General features: G+C 40.8%; 2 protein-coding genes across 2 annotated transcripts; one reads left to right on the top strand and one right to left on the bottom strand.

Annotated features, from left to right (window-relative positions):
- Positions 1-38: 38 nt before the first annotated feature.
- On the top strand, positions 39-10,169 carry LOC311486142 (protein NLRC3-like; the record flags this gene model as incomplete). The annotated part of the gene is made up of 9 exons (XM_084541904.1): positions 39-127; positions 205-530; positions 3,868-5,725; positions 5,808-5,978; positions 6,136-6,309; positions 7,373-7,546; positions 8,157-8,327; positions 8,634-8,680; positions 8,801-10,169. 9 exons carry the CDS (start codon positions 39-41, stop codon positions 9,364-9,366), a joined length of 3,576 nt encoding a protein of 1,191 aa, XP_084398030.1. The 3' UTR covers positions 9,367-10,169.
- Positions 10,170-11,077: 908 nt separating this feature from the next.
- gcfc2 (GC-rich sequence DNA-binding factor 2) lies at positions 11,078-17,966 on the bottom strand. The gene is made up of 18 exons (XM_084541800.1): positions 17,576-17,966; positions 17,128-17,229; positions 16,665-16,904; positions 16,266-16,511; positions 15,885-15,985; positions 15,583-15,734; positions 15,261-15,444; positions 14,015-14,138; positions 13,883-13,934; positions 13,617-13,714; positions 13,222-13,421; positions 12,976-13,120; positions 12,731-12,852; positions 12,430-12,506; positions 12,116-12,182; positions 11,882-12,028; positions 11,633-11,769; positions 11,078-11,415 (listed from the first exon to the last, which is right to left on the bottom strand). Exons 1-18 carry the CDS (start codon positions 17,883-17,885, stop codon positions 11,283-11,285), a joined length of 2,637 nt encoding a protein of 878 aa, XP_084397926.1. The 5' UTR covers positions 17,886-17,966; the 3' UTR covers positions 11,078-11,282.
- Between the last annotated feature and the right edge of the window lie 512 nt (positions 17,967-18,478).

Below are 18,478 nucleotides of genomic sequence, written 5' to 3'. Positions count from 1 at the left end.
CCTGGATGTTGTGTTTGCATGAAGGTGTGGGCTCTGCCATGAATCAGTCGGAGGACATAGAGGAGGGAGTACATCCCACTAAAACTGCTCTGTGTGGGGACCATGAGAGCCAGATGAAAGCTCTGAGGTAAGAAAGCTGTCTCTAACCTTCTGTTAGCTCTTCTCCATGTCAGAGCTCAGCACTCAAATCTGTGTCTGTTAAAGCCTAGAGCAGCAACACACACCACAGTCTGCTGGACCTGAACCCAGCTATGTGTCCATGAAGAGTGACTGGTCCGTGAATCTTCCTCTTGATCCCAAACAAGTGGCTGATGGAAGGCAAGAATTTAATCTGACATTGTTGTGTTTATTAAAATCAGTTTTGATTCACATTGATTGCATATTTGTCTGCGCTGGTTTTGTTTCAGTATCCAGCAACAGAGACCAGATTCTCCTGTATCCGGCTGTCTGTCCCTCCAGAGTGAAAACTCAAAGGAAATCGAAATTGTCTTTCGAGGACAAAATCTGTCTGCTGATCATGTGTAAGCTGTAACAATTTGATACCTTTAATTCTTTCTAATAGGCCACACAAACATACCATATAAAATAATAGGTAAAAAAGACTATTGTATGATTGAATGGTACCAGTTGATTGACTATAGGGATATAAATTCTTACTCACTGTGTTTGACATAATACACAGAGTCAAAAACACAAGTGAGTCTAGGAAAAGGGATTAATAGCTCTTTGTTTTTGAATGTCCTTCAGTCCTTTAGGTGGGTGGCTCCTGGTAATGGTGTGACTCTTGGGCTTATGTAGTGAGAGCATAATGGGAGTTTCTTTTCCTTCTTTCTGGGGATGGGACAAGGCATCCAAGTGGTCAATATTATCCTCCACTGCCAAAATTGCTACTTTGTACAGTGAAAGACAAACAGGATGGTTGCACAAGCAATAACTTGGCCTGGGAGAAATTTGGTGAAGCCATTTAGTAAGATCTTTGGTTAGCTTGCTTATTTCCCTTGGTGAGGTCAGTTAGGTGGTTAAAAGGCACAGGAGCAAGGTATCAAGGTTTTTATTTTCCCTTGCTCTCTAGATTGTTCAGTTTCCATTGTTCTTTGTTCAATATATCATGCACTGTCTGGCCAAAAAAATAAAAAAAAGTCGCCACCTGGATGTAACTAGGCAAATAGGTACAAGCCTCCTGTTGGATAATTACTGCATGGGTGGTTATCTTTCAGCTGGCAACAAGTTATTTAACCCCAACTGAACTCTTAAACAACCATGTCAAAAGACACATCCACGTCGTGGAAAAAAATATCTGTTTGAGAAGGGTCAAATCACTGGCATGCATCAAGCAGAGAAAACATCTAAGGAGACTGTAGAAACTACTAAAATTGGGTTAAGAGCTGTCCAAAGCATTATTAAAAACTGGAAAGATAGTGGGGAACCATCTTCTTCGAGGAAGAGATGTAGTTGGAAAAAAATCCTGATTGATTGTGATCAGCAATCACTTAAATGTTTGGTGAAATCAAATAGCAGAAAAACAACAGTAGAACTCAGGGCTATGTTTAATAGTGAAAGGACGAGCATTTCCACACATACAATTTGAATGGAACTCAAGGGATTACACTGGGACTGAACATCTGTGTAGCCTTAAGAAAACCACTAATCAGTGAGGCTAACTGGAAAAAGAAGGCTTCAGTTTGCTAGGGAGCATAAAGATTGGACTCTGGAGCAATGGAAGAAGGTCATGTGGTCTGATGAGTCCAGATTTACGCTGTTCCAGAGTGATGGGGGCATCAGGGTAAGAAGAGAGGCAGATGATGTGATCATGCGTAGTGCCTACTGTACAAGCCTGTGGGGGCAGTGCTATGATCTGGGGTTGCTGCAGTTGGTCAGGTCTAGGTTCAGCAACATTATGTGTCCAAAGAATGAGGTCAGCTGACTACCTGAATATACTGAATGACCAGGTTATTCCATTAATGGATTTTTTTTTCTTCCCTGATGGCACGGGCATATTCCAAGATGACAATGCCAGGATTCATCGGGCTCAAATTGGTAAAGAGTGGTTCAGGGAGCATGAGACATCATTTTCACACATGGATTGGCCACCACAGAGTCCAGACCTTAACCCCATTAAGAATCTTTGGGATGCGTTGGAGACACTTTGCGCAGTGGTCAGACTCTCTCATCATCAATACAAGATCTTGGTGAAAAATTAATGCAGCACTGGATGGAAATAAACCTTGTGACATTGCAGAAGCTTACTGAAACAATGCCACAGCGAATGTGTGCTGTAATCAAAGCTAAAGGAGGTCCAACAAAATACTAGAGTGACCTTTTTTTGTTTGGTAACGACTTTTTCTTTTGGCCAGGTAGTGTATGTTGCCTTGTTAGAGCTATTTCTTATTTTTACTGTGTTGTGACTGGACCTCAGTTCTATGTTTTGTTCTTTTTGATTCCTCCACAGTGCTGATCTGGAGAGCTCAGAGGTTCTATGTGGTCAGTCCATGCAGCAGGATCAATTGCAGCAGGACTCCAAATTTCTGGTCCGTATATTTATGCAAGTACTTTTACGTCTACATTTCACATCCTTTTTAGTCATCTTCATGTACTTGTAGAACAGTGGATTATCAGTCTGTCAACCATGGACCTGGTTCTGTGTCTCCATCATTTTAATCAGTTTCAGTCACGAATCATATAGTATTTTGTTCCAGTTGCTGGAGGATGACATTAGCAGTTTCTCATTTTAGGGACATGGTCTTTTTGCAAGCAAAATTGCATCACTTCGGTCACCTGAACAAGATGGGAGGATGGTGAGACAAAAATGTCTAGGTTTCTGGCCTGATGATACAGGAGCCATCAGTTGTGCTGGGCATTAAGGGGACATATAACAGGGTGTCATCTGATGGCTGAGCAAATCATAGTCCACTGTATTAAAGGCTGAGTTCGGACTGGGAGCACCAGCAAACAAACCTTAAGAAGGCTGGAGTCTTACTTATTGTTACCCCTCTAGTGCACCTTTTCACCATTTTCAAATAACACCAAAGCAGCTGAAACCGATAAACACCGCACTCTGTTACTTAACTCACCCGACCAATATGCTAGAGGTTTAATTAGAATGATGCTATTTTCTGATTAAAAAGTGTTCCTCTGGACACCTCTTGGATTGCACCCCAGACTGCCTAAGAGCTCAGTGATGCCCTGGTCCAGATCTTGGAGGAGATGCCCCATGACACCATCATTAGGAGCATGCCTGGACATTGTCAGGCATGCATACAAGCACATGGGGGCCATACAAACTACTGAGTACCATTTTGAGTTGCAAAATGGACTAGCCTGTTACATGATTTTTTCCCACTTAGATTTTTGGGGCATCTTTGAATTTATCCCTCTGTAGTTTGATAACTTTCATTTCCATCAAACGATGTGGTATCCTTTCATTCCTAACACAGTGCCGTGTCTGTATCACTATAGATATGGAGAAAGATTTTCTGATGAATTTTCACATTGAGTAGCATATTTTTTCAGGGTCGTATGACCAGAAAACTGGTGATAAAAGGTTTAATGGTATCCCTTAAATTTCATTCATACATTCGAGTCCAAGATGGTCAAAATGCATTTGACCCTAGAGAAAGAAATGGCATAATTTGTCTGCAGGCATCATTGTTAATCTCTTATCATTGTATATTATAGATTACTAGCAATCTATTGATCAATAGTACATTTTAAAATAAAACACTTCATAACACGTTGAATTCATAACAGGAAGCATGTGATGGATCTGAAGGGCAAACTCCTTGGTTAGAGAGCCAAAGGGAGGATGACAATACAGAGCGGTGGAGGAGCAGAAATGACGGTCTGCAGAAGAGTAAGCATTTCTGTAAGATTTGACCAAATGGATTAATAGGACATTTACTGATGTCTCGTGTTTTTATTGTGTTCATTCCAATCATCTTGCTACAGTTTGTCAACAAAAACTTAAATCCAACCTGAAGAAGAAGTTCCAGTCTGTGTTTGAGGGAATGGCTAAAGCAGGAAACCCAACCCCTCTAAATCAGATGTACACAGAGCTGTACATCACAGAGGGAGAGACTTCAGAGGTCAATGAACATGAGGTCCGACAGATTGAAACTGCATCCAGGAAACCCATCATATCAGACAGAACAATAAGCTGTCAAGACATCTTTAAACCCTCACCTGGAAGAAATGAACCAATCAGAATAGTGTTGACAAAGGGAGTGGCTGGCATTGGGAAAACAGTCTTAACACAAAAGTTCACTCTGGACTGGGCTGAGGACTTAGCCAACCAGGATACCCAGTTCACATTTCCATTCACTTTCAGGGAACTGAATGAGCTGAAAGATAGGAAGTACAGCTTGGTGGAACTTGTTCATCTCTTCTTTACTGAAACCAAAGAAGCAGGAATGTGCAGCTTTGAAGAGTTCCAGGTTGTGTTCATCTTTGATGGTCTGGATGAGTGTCGACTTCCTCTGGACTTCCGGAACAATGAGATCCTGACTGATGTTACAGAGTCCACCTCAGTGGATGTGCTACTGACAAACATTATCAGGGGAAAGCTACTTCCCTCTGCTCACCTCTGGATAACCACACGGCCTGCAGCAGCCAGTCAGATCCCCCCTGAGTTTGTCAACAGGGTAACAGAGGTCAAAGGGTTCTCTGACCCACAGAAAGAGGAGTACTTCAGGAAGAGGTTCAGAAATGAGACACAGGCCAGCAGGATCATCTCCCACATCAAGACATCACGAAGTCTCCACATCATGTGCCACATCCCAGTCTTCTGCTGGATCACTGCTACAGTTCTGGAGGAGGCGTTGAAAAGCAGAGAGGAACGAGAGCTGCCCAAGACCCTCACTGAGATGTACATCCAATTCTTGGTCGTTCAGTCCAAACTGAGGGAGGTCAAGTATGAAGGAGGAACTGAGACAGGTCCACCCGGGAGTCCAGAGACCAGGATGATGATTGATTCTCTTGGAAAACTGGCTTTTGAGCAGCTGCAAAGAGGAAACTTGATCTTCTATGAATCAGATCTGATGGAGTGTGGCATTGATGTCAGAGCAGCCTCTGTGTACTCAGGTGTGTTCACACAGATCTTTAAAAAGCAGAGTGGGCTGTATCAGGACAAGGTATTCAGCTTCGTCCATCTGAGCGTTCAGGAGTTCCTGGCTGCTCTTCATGTTCATGGGACATTCATCGACTCTGGTGTTAATCTGTTTGAAATAAAAAGAAATTGGCCGTCTAAAGTATTTAAAGGCAAACAACCTCTGAACCATCTCCACCAGAGTGCTGTGAACAAGGCCTTACAGAGTCCAAATGGACACCTGGACTTGTTCCTCCGCTTCCTCCTGGGTCTTTCCCTGCAGACCAGTCAGACTCTCCTACAAGGTCTTCTCAAACAGACTGAGAGAAGCTCAGAGACCAGTCAGGAAACAATCCGGTACATCAAGGAGAAGATCAGTGAGAATCTGTCTATAGAGAAAAGCATCAGTCTCTTCCACTGTTTGAATGAACTAAATGATCGATCTCTAGTGGAGGAGGTCCAACAATACCTGAGTTCAGGAAGACTCTCCACAGATAAACTGTCTACTGCTCAGTGGACAGCTCTGGTCTTCATCTTACTGTCATCAGACAAAGACTTGGATGAGTTTGACCTGAAGAAATACGCCTCTTCAGAGGAGGTTCTTCTGAGGTTGCTGCCAGTCGTCAAAGAATCCAAAAAAGCACTGTAAGTACACAGAAATGTGAATGTATTGTTATGCATTTTTATCTTTCATATTAAACTAACTTTATTTCTATATTGTCTCTAGACTGAATTTCTGCACCCTCTCGATAAAAGGTCTTGAAGCTCTGTCCTCGGTTCTCAGCTCGTCGTCTTGTCTGAGAGAGCTGGACCTGAGTAACAACAACCTGCAGGATTCAGGAGTGAAGCCGCTGGCATCTGGACTTCAGAGTGCACACTGTATTCTGGAAACTCTCAGGTCAGATAAGTATAGTTGTTGTTGTATAAGTTTTTATCAAGTTTATGTTTTCCAGCAGCGATGTGCCCCATTAATAAAGTTATTAATTTCATCAATTAGAAACAATTACATGAACCAATTGTTATTTGTCCTCCCTTTTATTTTACATTTACTTTAGGCTGAATGGCTGTTTCCTCTCAGAGAGAAACCTTAATGCCCTGCCGTCGGTTCTCAGCTCCCCGTCTTCTAGTCTGAGACAGCTGGACCTGAGTTTTAACAATCTACAGGATTCAGGAGTGAAGCTGCTGGCATCTGGACTGATGACTCAATTCTGTGCACTGGAAAATCTCAGGTTAGATGGCTATACATTTGGGCATTGGGGGAAGGAAGGAAAATCCCGACATGTGGGCCAGATTCGGGCCCTCCACAAACCTTATTCCTTCAACATTATTTAGCCTCATGAAAGAGCTGTCACTGTTATAGTTTACTGGAAATCTCCTTTATTTTAATAAGAAATGCCAGCTATTGTACATAAATATGATTTATTCATGTAATACCTACAATTAAATTTTTTGAAATGATCAATTTGTTGTAGTTTAAACAGCATCTTTCATGCGTGCATATGAGGGTCTCAGTTTTGAAATGTATTGTTGAGTAAACATGGCCTTTACTCCCATTGGGCTGGATGGGCATATTTTGAAATTGATTCATTTAAGTTCAAAAAGTGCAGAACACAAAGGTAATGAGGTCAGGTGAGAAACAGGAAGCAAAGTTGAGAGGGAGAATCCAAATATGTCCAACAAAAGATAATCCACAGAGAAAACACAGGAAATCCAAAGGTTAACAAGAGAGGAGGGAAAACAAGGCCCAGTCAACCACATGGAAACAGAAGGAGGCAGGCAGGTAAACAGGTGGGAGGACATCTTAGGAAAACAGACAAACTCATAGACAAGAGAATATATAGACACAAAGGGCTGATAGCATGATGAGATATAGGTGTAAGTTATGAGGGAGGAGAACACAAATTAAAAAACTGAAAGACAGAGAGACAACAGATTACAAAGTAAAACAGGAAGACAACTTAGATTAGGAAGGGAGACCAAAAACAAGACAGAAATTGTTTTATATGAATATATTTACATAACCCTATAATTATTATCATTACTGTTATATATTCATCTATTTAAGAAAGGAACACCAAATAACTTAAGTGTTGAAAAAGATTATCATCAAAACAGAAAATATTTTAACATGTACAGATGTTCACATGTCTGTATTAACTGTTACATCCTTACTGATGCAAATATATGAATTACGTATATTTTTATCCAAGTTCAAGTTTTTATTCTGTTGCATACTACCTGCCACAAGCTTTATTTGGAATATTTTTTTCTCTTCCATTGTCGTCTCTTCAGGCTGGCAAGTTGTAACCTCTCAGAGAGAAGTCTTGAAGCTCTGTCCTCGGCTCTCAGCTCCCCATCCTCTAGTCTGAGAGAGCTGGATCTGAGCAACAATGACCTGCAGGACTCAGGAGTAAATCGTTTGTGTGCTGGATTAGAAAGTCCACACTGTATTCTGGAAACTCTCAGGTCAGAAATTATTTACCTGATGACCACTTAAATCCTAATTTATATGAATGAGAATGAAAAAGTAATAATATGATTATCATTTTCCAACACATACATGTATTCAGTAGTCACAGACAAATAAAACCTATCTATCTATCTATCTATCTATCTATCTATCTATCTATCTATCTATCTATCTATCTATCAATCAATCAATTATGCCTTGGCAAAGATCTGCCAGGTGAATCAAATCATCTGAGTGGGGTTCATGCTTGCTGCCATCAAGGCTATGAGGTGGGGGTGCCTGGTCTGGTCTAGGTGGGTGGTACGTCAAAGTAACATCCACATGAATGCCAGGTCCAAACGTTTCCCAGCAGAACATTGAATTGTCACAAGAAGGCCTTTCCAGAAGTGATCTGGGTTGATGTTTATGAAAGCTTTGTACATTTTATGGATCCTGAGATCATCTAGGACTGTTCTGTCGATGCCCAGACTTTTATATGATGCGGAACTCACCGGTGTGTTCTTTTATTTCTCTGAATATGAAAAACTGCTACCAGACACACTGTGCGGTAAATTGTCTAGTCCTGCAGTCGCCTAAGATTATGTGTGTTGTTTTACGTGTCCACAGGCTGTCAGGCTGTCTGATCACAAAGGAAGGCTGTGGTTTTCTGGCCTCCGCTCTGAGCTCCAACCCCTCCCACCTGAGAAAGTTGGACCTGCGCTACAACCATCTGGGTGAAGAAGGAGAGAAAATGCTGTTGAATAGAAAGGAGGACCCAGACTGCAGACTGGAAGTCAAGTATGCAAAGGCTTGGCTGCCGCAGCCACACACAATGTTTGAGAGAGGAGAAAAATTAAGTGAAAATAAAGAGTCAGGGCCATCAGTCAATAAGAAGACGCTTTCCTGAAATGAGAAGAAAATGAATTTTACTTCACTGATATACAGATTCAGCTTTTCAGTTCAGCTTATTAAACAAAGAATAAAAAGTACAAAACATATTGAGAGCGCATCTTGACTCAGCAGTGCATTTCTGTGTACGGCAATATAACTACTATATAACTACTGAAAAACACTACGTTGACCTGCATCTTCTCTTTCTTTCAGGGTAGAGCCTGGTGGAGTCCAGTGGTTGAGACCAGGTCTGAGGAAGTGTAAGCATTTTTAATCTGATTCATAAAAATTGAGCAGCACACATTCGAGTCACTGATGTCATGAAGCATGAAGTTCTATTAAATGACGGCAGCTCTATTGTGTCTTAATGTCTACATCAGATTCTTTCGAACTCAAAATCGACACAAATACACTGAACAGGAACATCCAGCTGTCTGACAACGACAGGAAGGCCACCTATGTGGAGGAGGCTCAGTCACATCCTGATCATCCAGACAGATTTGACCGGTGTCATCAGCTGCTGTGTATGAATAAGCTGGATGGTCGCTGTTACTGGGAAGTGGAGTGGAGCGGTGGGGTTCATATTTCAGTGAGCTACAGAGGAATCAGCAGGAAAGGAGACACGAATGATTGTTGGTTTGGAGGGAACGATCATTCCTGGACCCTGTTCTGCTCCGATGGGGGTTACTCTGTCTGGCATAATAAGAGAGGAACCTCCTTCCCGTACTCCTCCTCCTATTCCTCCTCCTCCTCTGTCTACAACAGAGTAGCAGTGTATGTAGACTATCCTGCTGGGACACTGTCCTTCTACAGAGTCTCCCCTGACACACTGATCCACCTGCACACCTTCAGCACAACATTCACTGAACCCCTTTATCCCGGGTTTGGGTTCTGGTCATGGTCTGTCACGTCACCTGGTTTTTCAGTGCGTCTCTGTTCTCTGTAGGAAGGAGAGTCGCCTCCCATTAGAGAGGCTTTATCACTGACGACCAGATAGTTCAGTCTATTCAGGATCACACAGCTGATATTGTTCTGTACCAGCCTCATCTCTCACTGGGGGTGGTAAACATTTTATATATCAGTCTTATTTAGACTGAAAGATCCGTTGTCATAAAGTATTTCCTTTTCTCTCTTGGACAATTTTAAAATTTTTATTATATATATAAGAGTGTAGATATTCAGAGTTAATATTGCTCTGGAGCACATTCCAAACCTGTGGTCACTCAGCTCTGTTCATCTGGCTGGGACTATGAGGAGAATATTCTTTGATCCAGTGTTACTACTGGAGTAAAATGTACCCAGTAAAGCTTCTGCAGTTAAAATCAAAATGTTAGTTTTCTGTGATGATTATATTATATTCTATATAATAATAATCACAACATATTTATGTTACTGGCATTTGAGTATTGTGATCATAATAACTATTACTGCATGCATCTCATTATTTCTTCTTTGTGTGGAACTACGAAACATCTCTCGATTGACTTTTGTGTTCTTAAAAACCAAGATGTTAATATTTCTTTCTACATATAAAGACTTGTAGTATTTACTCATCATTATTAGTTGTGTCTCAGTTATTTCTGACAAATTGGCTTTAAGATGATTTTGAGAAACGTCTCATACCAAAAACCACCAGGAGGAAACAGTAAATGTTCTGGTGGAATATATATATATATATATATATACTGTGTATGTATTTTTGTATTTTTGTATTTTATATATAGTTTCTATATTTTATTTTATTTTATGCGTACCAACACCAAAGCAAATTCCTTGTATGTACAAACATGCTTGGCAATAAAGTCTTTTCTGATTCTGATTCTGATCATATGTTTTTAAGGTACATGTAGTAAAAAAATGACACATAGTTGATGAAATGTGTGTCAATATGTTGCCAAGGTGTGTTTCACTTGAAGTAGCAGTTTGGTACAAGGAAATATAAGTGTTTAGCTTTCATTAAAACCTAAAATGTAAATGTAGAGAAATGACTGCACCAATCTGTTCTGTCAGTTTCATTCTGTAAATTTGACACAAGAGTGAAATACTCCTTTAAGCTGTTATGAAATCCACAAATATTCATCAGTCCAGACAGAAATGGTAAGGCCAGATCTACAAGTCAGTGTGTGTAGGAGAGTGTGAATAATAAGTGAAGGAAATTGTTGAAAAAGTAGTCATTTGTAAAATATTTGCACAATTTGAAATCAGAGGAAATCAATACAAGAACTGTAATCGCTAATCCAATATCTTTGAAAAATCTTAATTTTTGTACATTTCTTTCTATGATTATATTAGAACAAATATTTTTTGTGTGTTTATTGTGTTTTTATAAGATAATTAAGGGGAGAGGAGTAAAAAGACAGCAACCCCCTAGTGGTCAGAGTGAGTAACTGCAGCAGTATCCATACAAAACTTTCACATTAAAAATGGTGAAAATCACACTGATAAAGACTAGTGTACGACAGGAAACCTAAAAAAAATAAATTAAAAAAAAACTAACTCACTCATGTTCCTGTTGGTTTTGGAAAGAGTATCTGGCAGCAACATACTACATTTTAGTACTACAAGGAAAGTTAGTGCACAACACTTCGTGTGACTTGTGTGACACACAATAAAATCTAAATGAAACAGGAAATATATTAACAAAATTCAAATATTTATTCATAAAAATACAGTCATCTGTATTATACAAGACAGCAAATTGCTCATGACTAAAAACTGTGGTATGGTGAAGCATTTTACCCGTACAGTTGACAACGGCCATTGTTTTACTAAACAAGAAATTTACATCATTTAGCCCGCGCTCCACCTCAAATGAACAACTGATATTTCAGCTGGATCCATTTTACGTTTACAGTTTCTTGTTTAGACGGTCTCTTGGTTCAGCAGCTGGTGAGAGTAGATGAGATCTTGATAGTGGTATTTCTCTGCTATGGCCATGATTGAGTCGTGGCACCGGATTCTACTCAGGACCTTCAGCATTTCAACGACAGCTGACCTGCAGCAGAGAGGGACACCAGTGTTGGATTAAAGGATTTCAGACATGTTGTTGGATGTCATCTGCATAAAGATATAAAGATAATCACTTAATAAAACTTCTGGAACTTGGAAACATTTTAATGATATGAAAAGTCAAAGGTTTCATTAAAGGGGAAAATAACATTAAAATCAGGTAAAGGTGACCTCATAGCAATCTCAACATCCTGTTTTGTTACCTGGTGTTTGGATCTTGAAGAGGCTGCTGTTTACAGACGCTGTGAACTTTCTCAACTATGTGGTTCCTGAAATTTTGGAGCTGAGGCAAACAGACGGTCTCTTCCTTGAACCATGAGAGTGGCAGACTATCTGCTATCTGAAGAGAGAAAGAGAGAATGTTGTGACGCTAAACAAGACAAAGAGCAAGACAGAAATCTCATCAGTATCAGCATCTAACACACAGATCACATCATGAGCCATTTAAATACCTTTTTGACGGCAGGAACAGCATTGTTGGACAGTGTCTGACTGCACAGGGTGATCATCAGGTATCTGTTCAGTAGTTTGTCCAACATCACTTCCTTCAATCCAGGCTCAGGAAGCAGCAAATCCCACTTACTCATGTTGCCTAGTAGCTATCAGAGAATACACCTCCAGTTAACAAACTGCTTATATATGAAAACTGAGACAACACGAAGCATGTAAGTGTTTTAAAGCTTTACTTTTACAGCTGTCCAGAACTGCTGATCCCTGAAGCGACGCTGAGGAGACGACCTGTCTTCTAGAAACCTGGACAGAAAAACAAACAGAATATATAACAGACTGTAAAGACCAAAGAATACAATTTTGACAATTTTATCTGACAACTGAGGAGAGACTTAAGACATACTTGAGTCAATATTATACCCTGGACGAAGAAGAGAATAGATTGTAAATCAATGTGTTACATTATCCTAAACAAGGATGTCACTGAGGTAAATCCCAAATGGCTGTCTCATTGGTAGAAATTTAAATATTCACTTAATATTTAACTGACTTTTTGGGATACAGGGGGACGAAGACATCTTCATCCACACATCTCCTGAACCGGCGGACCACAGCCTCTACAAATGCCTGCATAGGACACACACAGGAAATACAATATATCTGACATGTACGGTACATAATATATCATCATATGTATTGTGATGGTTGTCATGTTTTAATTGTTGGAGACCAGGCATTATACAGTTACTGATAGTAACTCAAACTTTAGAGCACAGTGTAAAATAACAGGATAGATATACTGTCAGTACAGTAAGTATCCTGTAAGCTACACGTGGCAGTGTTGGCTTTACCTTGACTGGTTTACTCTGCACTCCTTCAAAGATGGAGTAGTCCTCCTTCAGTCTGTGACAGACATCAGACAGACAGACGGACTGTTGCTGGGACATGGGATCCCACACCAGATCCACGTAGGCTGCGCAGACAAAAGGACAAACCAAGACAGGCAGAGTGTGAACCTCAATCTTGAAGTTTGAGTCCAGCATAAATCTGTGCGCATCGGAGAGAGGGAGAGGGACAGAGTGAGAGAGCACATTACCAGTCATTTTGGGAAGGACGGTCTTTTCAATGACATTAGAGAGCGTCTCTCGGTCGGTGCGGTCCAGCTCCTCGTGGCCATGGCCGTGACAGAACGTCTCCACTGCTGTGAACCATGGGAGGTTTTCAAAGTCTCCATTCCCGTCCTAAGACACACATAAAAATGGGTACCATTATCGTAGTGTCTTGCGCTGTTTGTATATATAACTAGGCCTCTGTGTTCATGTGTGTCCACCTGCTAAAGCACCTTTAAAGGGTTCCACGCCAGCAGCTGATGCCTAATGATGGGGTTCAGTATTTTGGGCAGACACAGAGAGATGTAGGCATTATGGTAGGACTCTGAGTAGAAGCCTCTCCATTCCTCAAAGCGAGACAGAATTTTTTTAACGTTGCAGAAGTCTTCTTGGACGTCAGAAAAGGCTGCCTTGGATCTCAACAACACATCAGCTGGAGTGGGAGCAGACAGGGAAGGAAAGAGAGTGAGACGAAGAGGTTTAGTTTTGTTGTACATGTCCTAAGACTTTGTGTATTTTAGAGCATAAAAAGTGAAGCGAAGCATAAGGAAGAAGGTGGCAGGAAGTGCAAACTGTATATTCTTTGAAGTTTATAACAGAGAACAGAACAGATTTAATTCCACCTCACCAATTTTTTTCTGCAGCTGCTCCTCCTCTTCTGCTGAAGGCTGCGTGTCCTCAGGAATATAAAAGTCTTCCTCACTTTTAGCTCCAGTGCTTCCCTCACTGTAATATATATTGAAAAATATAAGTACTGCACATGAGTAAACTGGAGGCTCTTTGTGGATACCTATTTTTTAATTTTTGTAAAAAAAAAGAAAAACATAATGGAAGAAAAAGGTAACAAACAAAACAAAGAGGTTTTATCTTTCAAGTTATTTTTATTCCACTCACCAGTGAGTTTCTGTTCCATTGGCTGAGCTTCCACTCTGCTCATCTGTGTTATCTAAAAGTGACATCAAGTTAATGTAAATATTACAGAGACTATATCCTGACACATACTGTACCTCGACATTATTTACTCACAGCTGAGCTGCTGCAGGCGCTCAGCCTGCTCCTTGACCGTCTCTCGTCTCTGAGTGACCAGCGCCTCCATGTGGTCGGACAGCAGACTGTGCAGCTCCAGTTCCAACGAGTTGATCTCAACAACCTATGGTCAACAAATGATTCACAGACATTTAGGCTGATATTGAGATCAATGCCTGGGAGATTTTTTAACCGCTTTAAACACTGCTGAATCAGATTATGATGATGATGTCAGTCTGCTGTGGGTCAGGAAATCATAATCGTTGCTTACTTATTTTTTCAGAAATACTGTCAACATCTAAATTTTACATACAGTATGTTCGACAGGACTGCCCATGAGGAGCTCCAGACAGAAAAGGAGAACTGTGTTGTGTGTAATATGTGTCAATATCATAACAGACCCATGAGAAATAAATAGACACCTTTAAAATGAGGGGAAAAATATGAAAATGATGCTTCTAAAACGTACAGCTGCACCCTGTTACCTTCTCTCACAGGCTTATACACTGTAGAGGAATGTAAGGTTATTATTATAAGGTTATTAATAAATGTTATCTCTAATGTTGCCTTTATTAACCCATTCAGGCCTAAACACTCCTCTGTAAACTCCCTCTCAAAACCTGAGGTTTTTCAGAATATGTCAGCGCTTACTTAAACCTTAATTTCTCAGGCTCTGTAGCAGATAAAAACATGAGATAAAAAGCATTTGACAGCTTACTTCTTTGGCTTTCAACTTGACTGACTTGCTAGGGCATAATCTTCAAATGCATTTTTTTTCAAAAATCAATAAACTCCAAAATTTTTGAAAATCAGTAAAGATCTATTTTTTCAATTACTTCGTCAATATCACTTCCTTCACTTGAGTCAGCCGTGACGGATCGCTAGCAGGTGTTTAAAATTTTCGATCAAAACATACTCCACGTGTAGGCTTATTTCGACCAATCACAAAGCGTTTTATTAGTCGCATGAGTTTAAAAAAAAAATCCCTAAGCATCTCTGTCACTCACCCAAGAATATTTCAGCCAATCACAGTGCATATAATTGGCCATGTGCCTCGAAAAAGACGACAACGCTCAAAATGACATAGACGCATTTGCCGGCCTTAATGGTAACTACGCATAGATGCGTGATCCAGTCTTAAAGGTAAACACGCACAGATGCGTGATCCGGTCTGAATGGGTTAAGTATTTTTGACTTATTTGTTTTGAACAGGAGATCAACAGAATGACACTGCATACATCCTGACCTTCTCTTGTAGACACTCCACCAGGTTGTTGACATAGAGGGTCATGGTCCTGTAAAACTTTAGCTGGCTTTCTGAGGAACTTTCCTCTAGGGACTCCACAGAGGTTTTAGCACTCTCAGAGTCACCCTCCATCCTCCTCAGCTCTGCCTGCCGTGCTCTGTGCACCTCCTTCAGGGAGTCCAGTCTGGGGAGAGAGAATGAGACATGAAGTGTCATCATCACAGAAGGTCAATTAAACATTTGTTCCAAACATGTTATCTCACTGATAGCTCAAATCATTGTGATGTGGCATTAAGGACAAATACAGCCTGAAGAAACTAACTTTTCAATGATCCTTCTCTTCACCATTGAGACAGTAACGGGTGGAAGTGTCTTTGGGATTCTGGCCCCTGTCGATCTCTTGTGTACTTTTCCTCTGTCTCGCCTGCTGTTACTGTTGCTGCTGTAGCTGCTGCACTCACTGCCCGATGGACTCTAAATAGAGAATAAGACTATGGTAAGGCTGAACATAGTACAAGGAGGATGAGAGCAACACAGAAAACTTTCATTAAAGTATTTAGAAAGTGTTCTACAAAGAATGATAGTCACTAAACCAAAAACAAAATGTTTGATGGGTTTTCCTACCTGTTCCCCTGGTCGTCTCTTAACTCCCTTCCCAATTTGTGTCTCCTCCCAAAGTTCCTGCTCCTCCTCATCACTTCCTGAGATACTGCCCTCGCTTCCTCCTAGGTTAAACAAAGACATACAAAACACAACATGTCACATTCCCACAGTTTCATTTAAGCAAGTACAAGAACTCAGCCTGCGATGTTATTTTTAACCTCTTTGCATACGCCTTCCCTCTTTCATTTCATCTTATGTGGCTTTAAGTTTGTGTCAATCAATTTATTCCTCCTGTCCGACAGTATCAGCTTCTTCTAACCCTTGTTCAAAACATGTGACGGCTTCTCTCTTTCTACATTCCTCTACCCATCCTTCCCACCCCCACCTCCCTCCCTCTCGTACCAAGCTTCTCTGCAATCCTTTCCCTGATGCTCTTCATTCGTGGGGCGAACTCAATCCTTCTCTCATGATCATCCGGCTCGTCATCATCATCCTCAATTTGGTCATCTTCCCCCTCCCTGCTATAGTGATCTGGGGTGCTGCCAGCTGAGCTCTGGCCATCTCTACCCAGTGAAATGAACTCTTTCTGGGTTCGATTGTTGCGGCGTTGCCTCCTGGCCGCCTCAATCTCTCGGGCGCTGGGGATTGCTAATGGAGGCAAAAACAAACCGACAAACATATAAATGCACAAACACGAATGTATATAAGCACACAGCCAATGGGCACAAGGTATTTTCTGCCATTCAAGCGTGTCAAAACACAGTGTAACTACAAACGTTATAAATCCACATAAACACGTACCTGGATTAGGAGCAGAGCTGCTGGAGTCTGAGGCTGAGCTAGCTGAGGGAGACATTGCACCACCTCGATCACTGTCATTGTCATCATCGTTGCCAACACCTTCATCATCATCATCATCTTCGTCAACATCATCATCATCATCATCATCATCCTCCTCCTCCTCCTGCAGAGAATGTGGTGAAGCCTGATTGCTGTAATCTTGCTTGGAAGAACTAGATGACGGGACGGTGCCACCTGCGGCTGGAAGAAAGTAGAGGGAGACAATATGAAATAAGTCATGTTAAGTTTGTTGGCTTCACTACAACCAATCAGATATCTCTTTAAGTCGCTACGAGTTTATTCTCTTATTTATTATTGCAGGACAGCAGCATTAGACTGCATTAGTTTGACTTGGACTCAGAACTCATTGCGCAGCTGTGTATACTCCTGTGGATGTAGATTAATGTTCCAGTCATGAACGTACCTGTGCTATGGGTGGTCTTGGCAGGTGGAGCCTCCTTCTTCCTAACTTGGAACAGCACGGCTTTGTCAGAAGACTTCTTCAATTTAAATGTTGATTCTTCGGCTACGACAATTAGAAGAAACAAGAGATTAATGCAGTTATATATTGATTCTCCAATACTAACCGCCACACTCACAGCGTACTGCAGATGTAGGCCTACCATGGATCAACACTCACTTGCCAAAACATTAGGTACACTAGTGAAAACTAAAACATTCTAATATAATAGGCCTGCTTTAAATCTTAGCTTCACGGCAACATAAACAACACACAGCTGATTCAACATCTCTCTCAGTTATTTTAAGCAAATACTGAATACCTTAACCTTCGTGAAACCAAGATTTAGTGCAGGATTGTTATATTACATGGACATGGACATGGAGTTATTTTAATAAGTACTCTTAATTACCTTCTTTATCGTCAGAGAAACTGAGAACAGTATTTGCTTTCTTGTCTTTCTTCCTCTCCTGCCTGTCTTCTGTCTCTTCCAACGTCTCCCCGTCTTCTCCGTCGCTGCTATCCGGCTTCGGAGGCGTCGCTTCCCGCTTGGAGGTGCAGGAGATGCCGCGGGCCTGTGTCACTTTAAAAGCCTTATTTACCACTGCTGCTGGAGATTTCTCATTTTCTTCTCCTTCTCCGCTGTTCTTCTTTTGTTCTTCCTCGTCGCTCGAGCTGTCTTTCCTCTGCCGAAAGTTCCTCCTTGGTTTCTTGTTGAACATTTTGCTCCACTTACGATGGAGGCAGCACCTGAGTTGTAAACTAGACGTAAAGTGTGGTGCCTCACGTCAGAAATGGCCAGAAAACGTCGTAAAGCTGCCGCAATGCACCATGGAGAATGTAGGGCTCATGCACGGGCTGAGCAAATATTAAAAGGTAAGTTGTCCGATGTTTCTTTGAAACTCATATTCTGTCAAGATTTAAATACTAGCGAATTACTTTAATACTTTATATTATATAGTCTCTGGACTATTTCTTTAAATTTAACAGAAACAGACACAAACAAACCTGACAGTAGATACCACAAGGACTAAAATATGTTTTATATGATTTGAAATTACTTCGAAAAGGCAGCCATTGGTATATAGGTAATCGCTTTGTATTTTCACATTTATCATGACTGTGTTGGCATTTATAGGATTAGGATTAGGTGATGAGTCCAAAATGAGGAAATCTATTATAATTGCTCTTTTATCCCACCATTCTCCACACTGTACATACAGAATGTCTTTATATTTTCTAGTTATTTCTCTCCAGTATGGTCATTTTTTTGTATATTTTTTGATATATATTTTTTTAAATTTTTGTATTTGTG

This window comes from Chelon labrosus, assembly GCF_963514085.1.
Source record: "Chelon labrosus genome assembly, chromosome: 3".
Classification (NCBI taxonomy): Eukaryota; Metazoa; Chordata; class Actinopteri; order Mugiliformes; family Mugilidae; genus Chelon; species Chelon labrosus.
The sequence above is the reverse complement of the archived record's forward strand: the minus strand, read 5'-3'. Positions and strand labels throughout refer to the sequence as shown.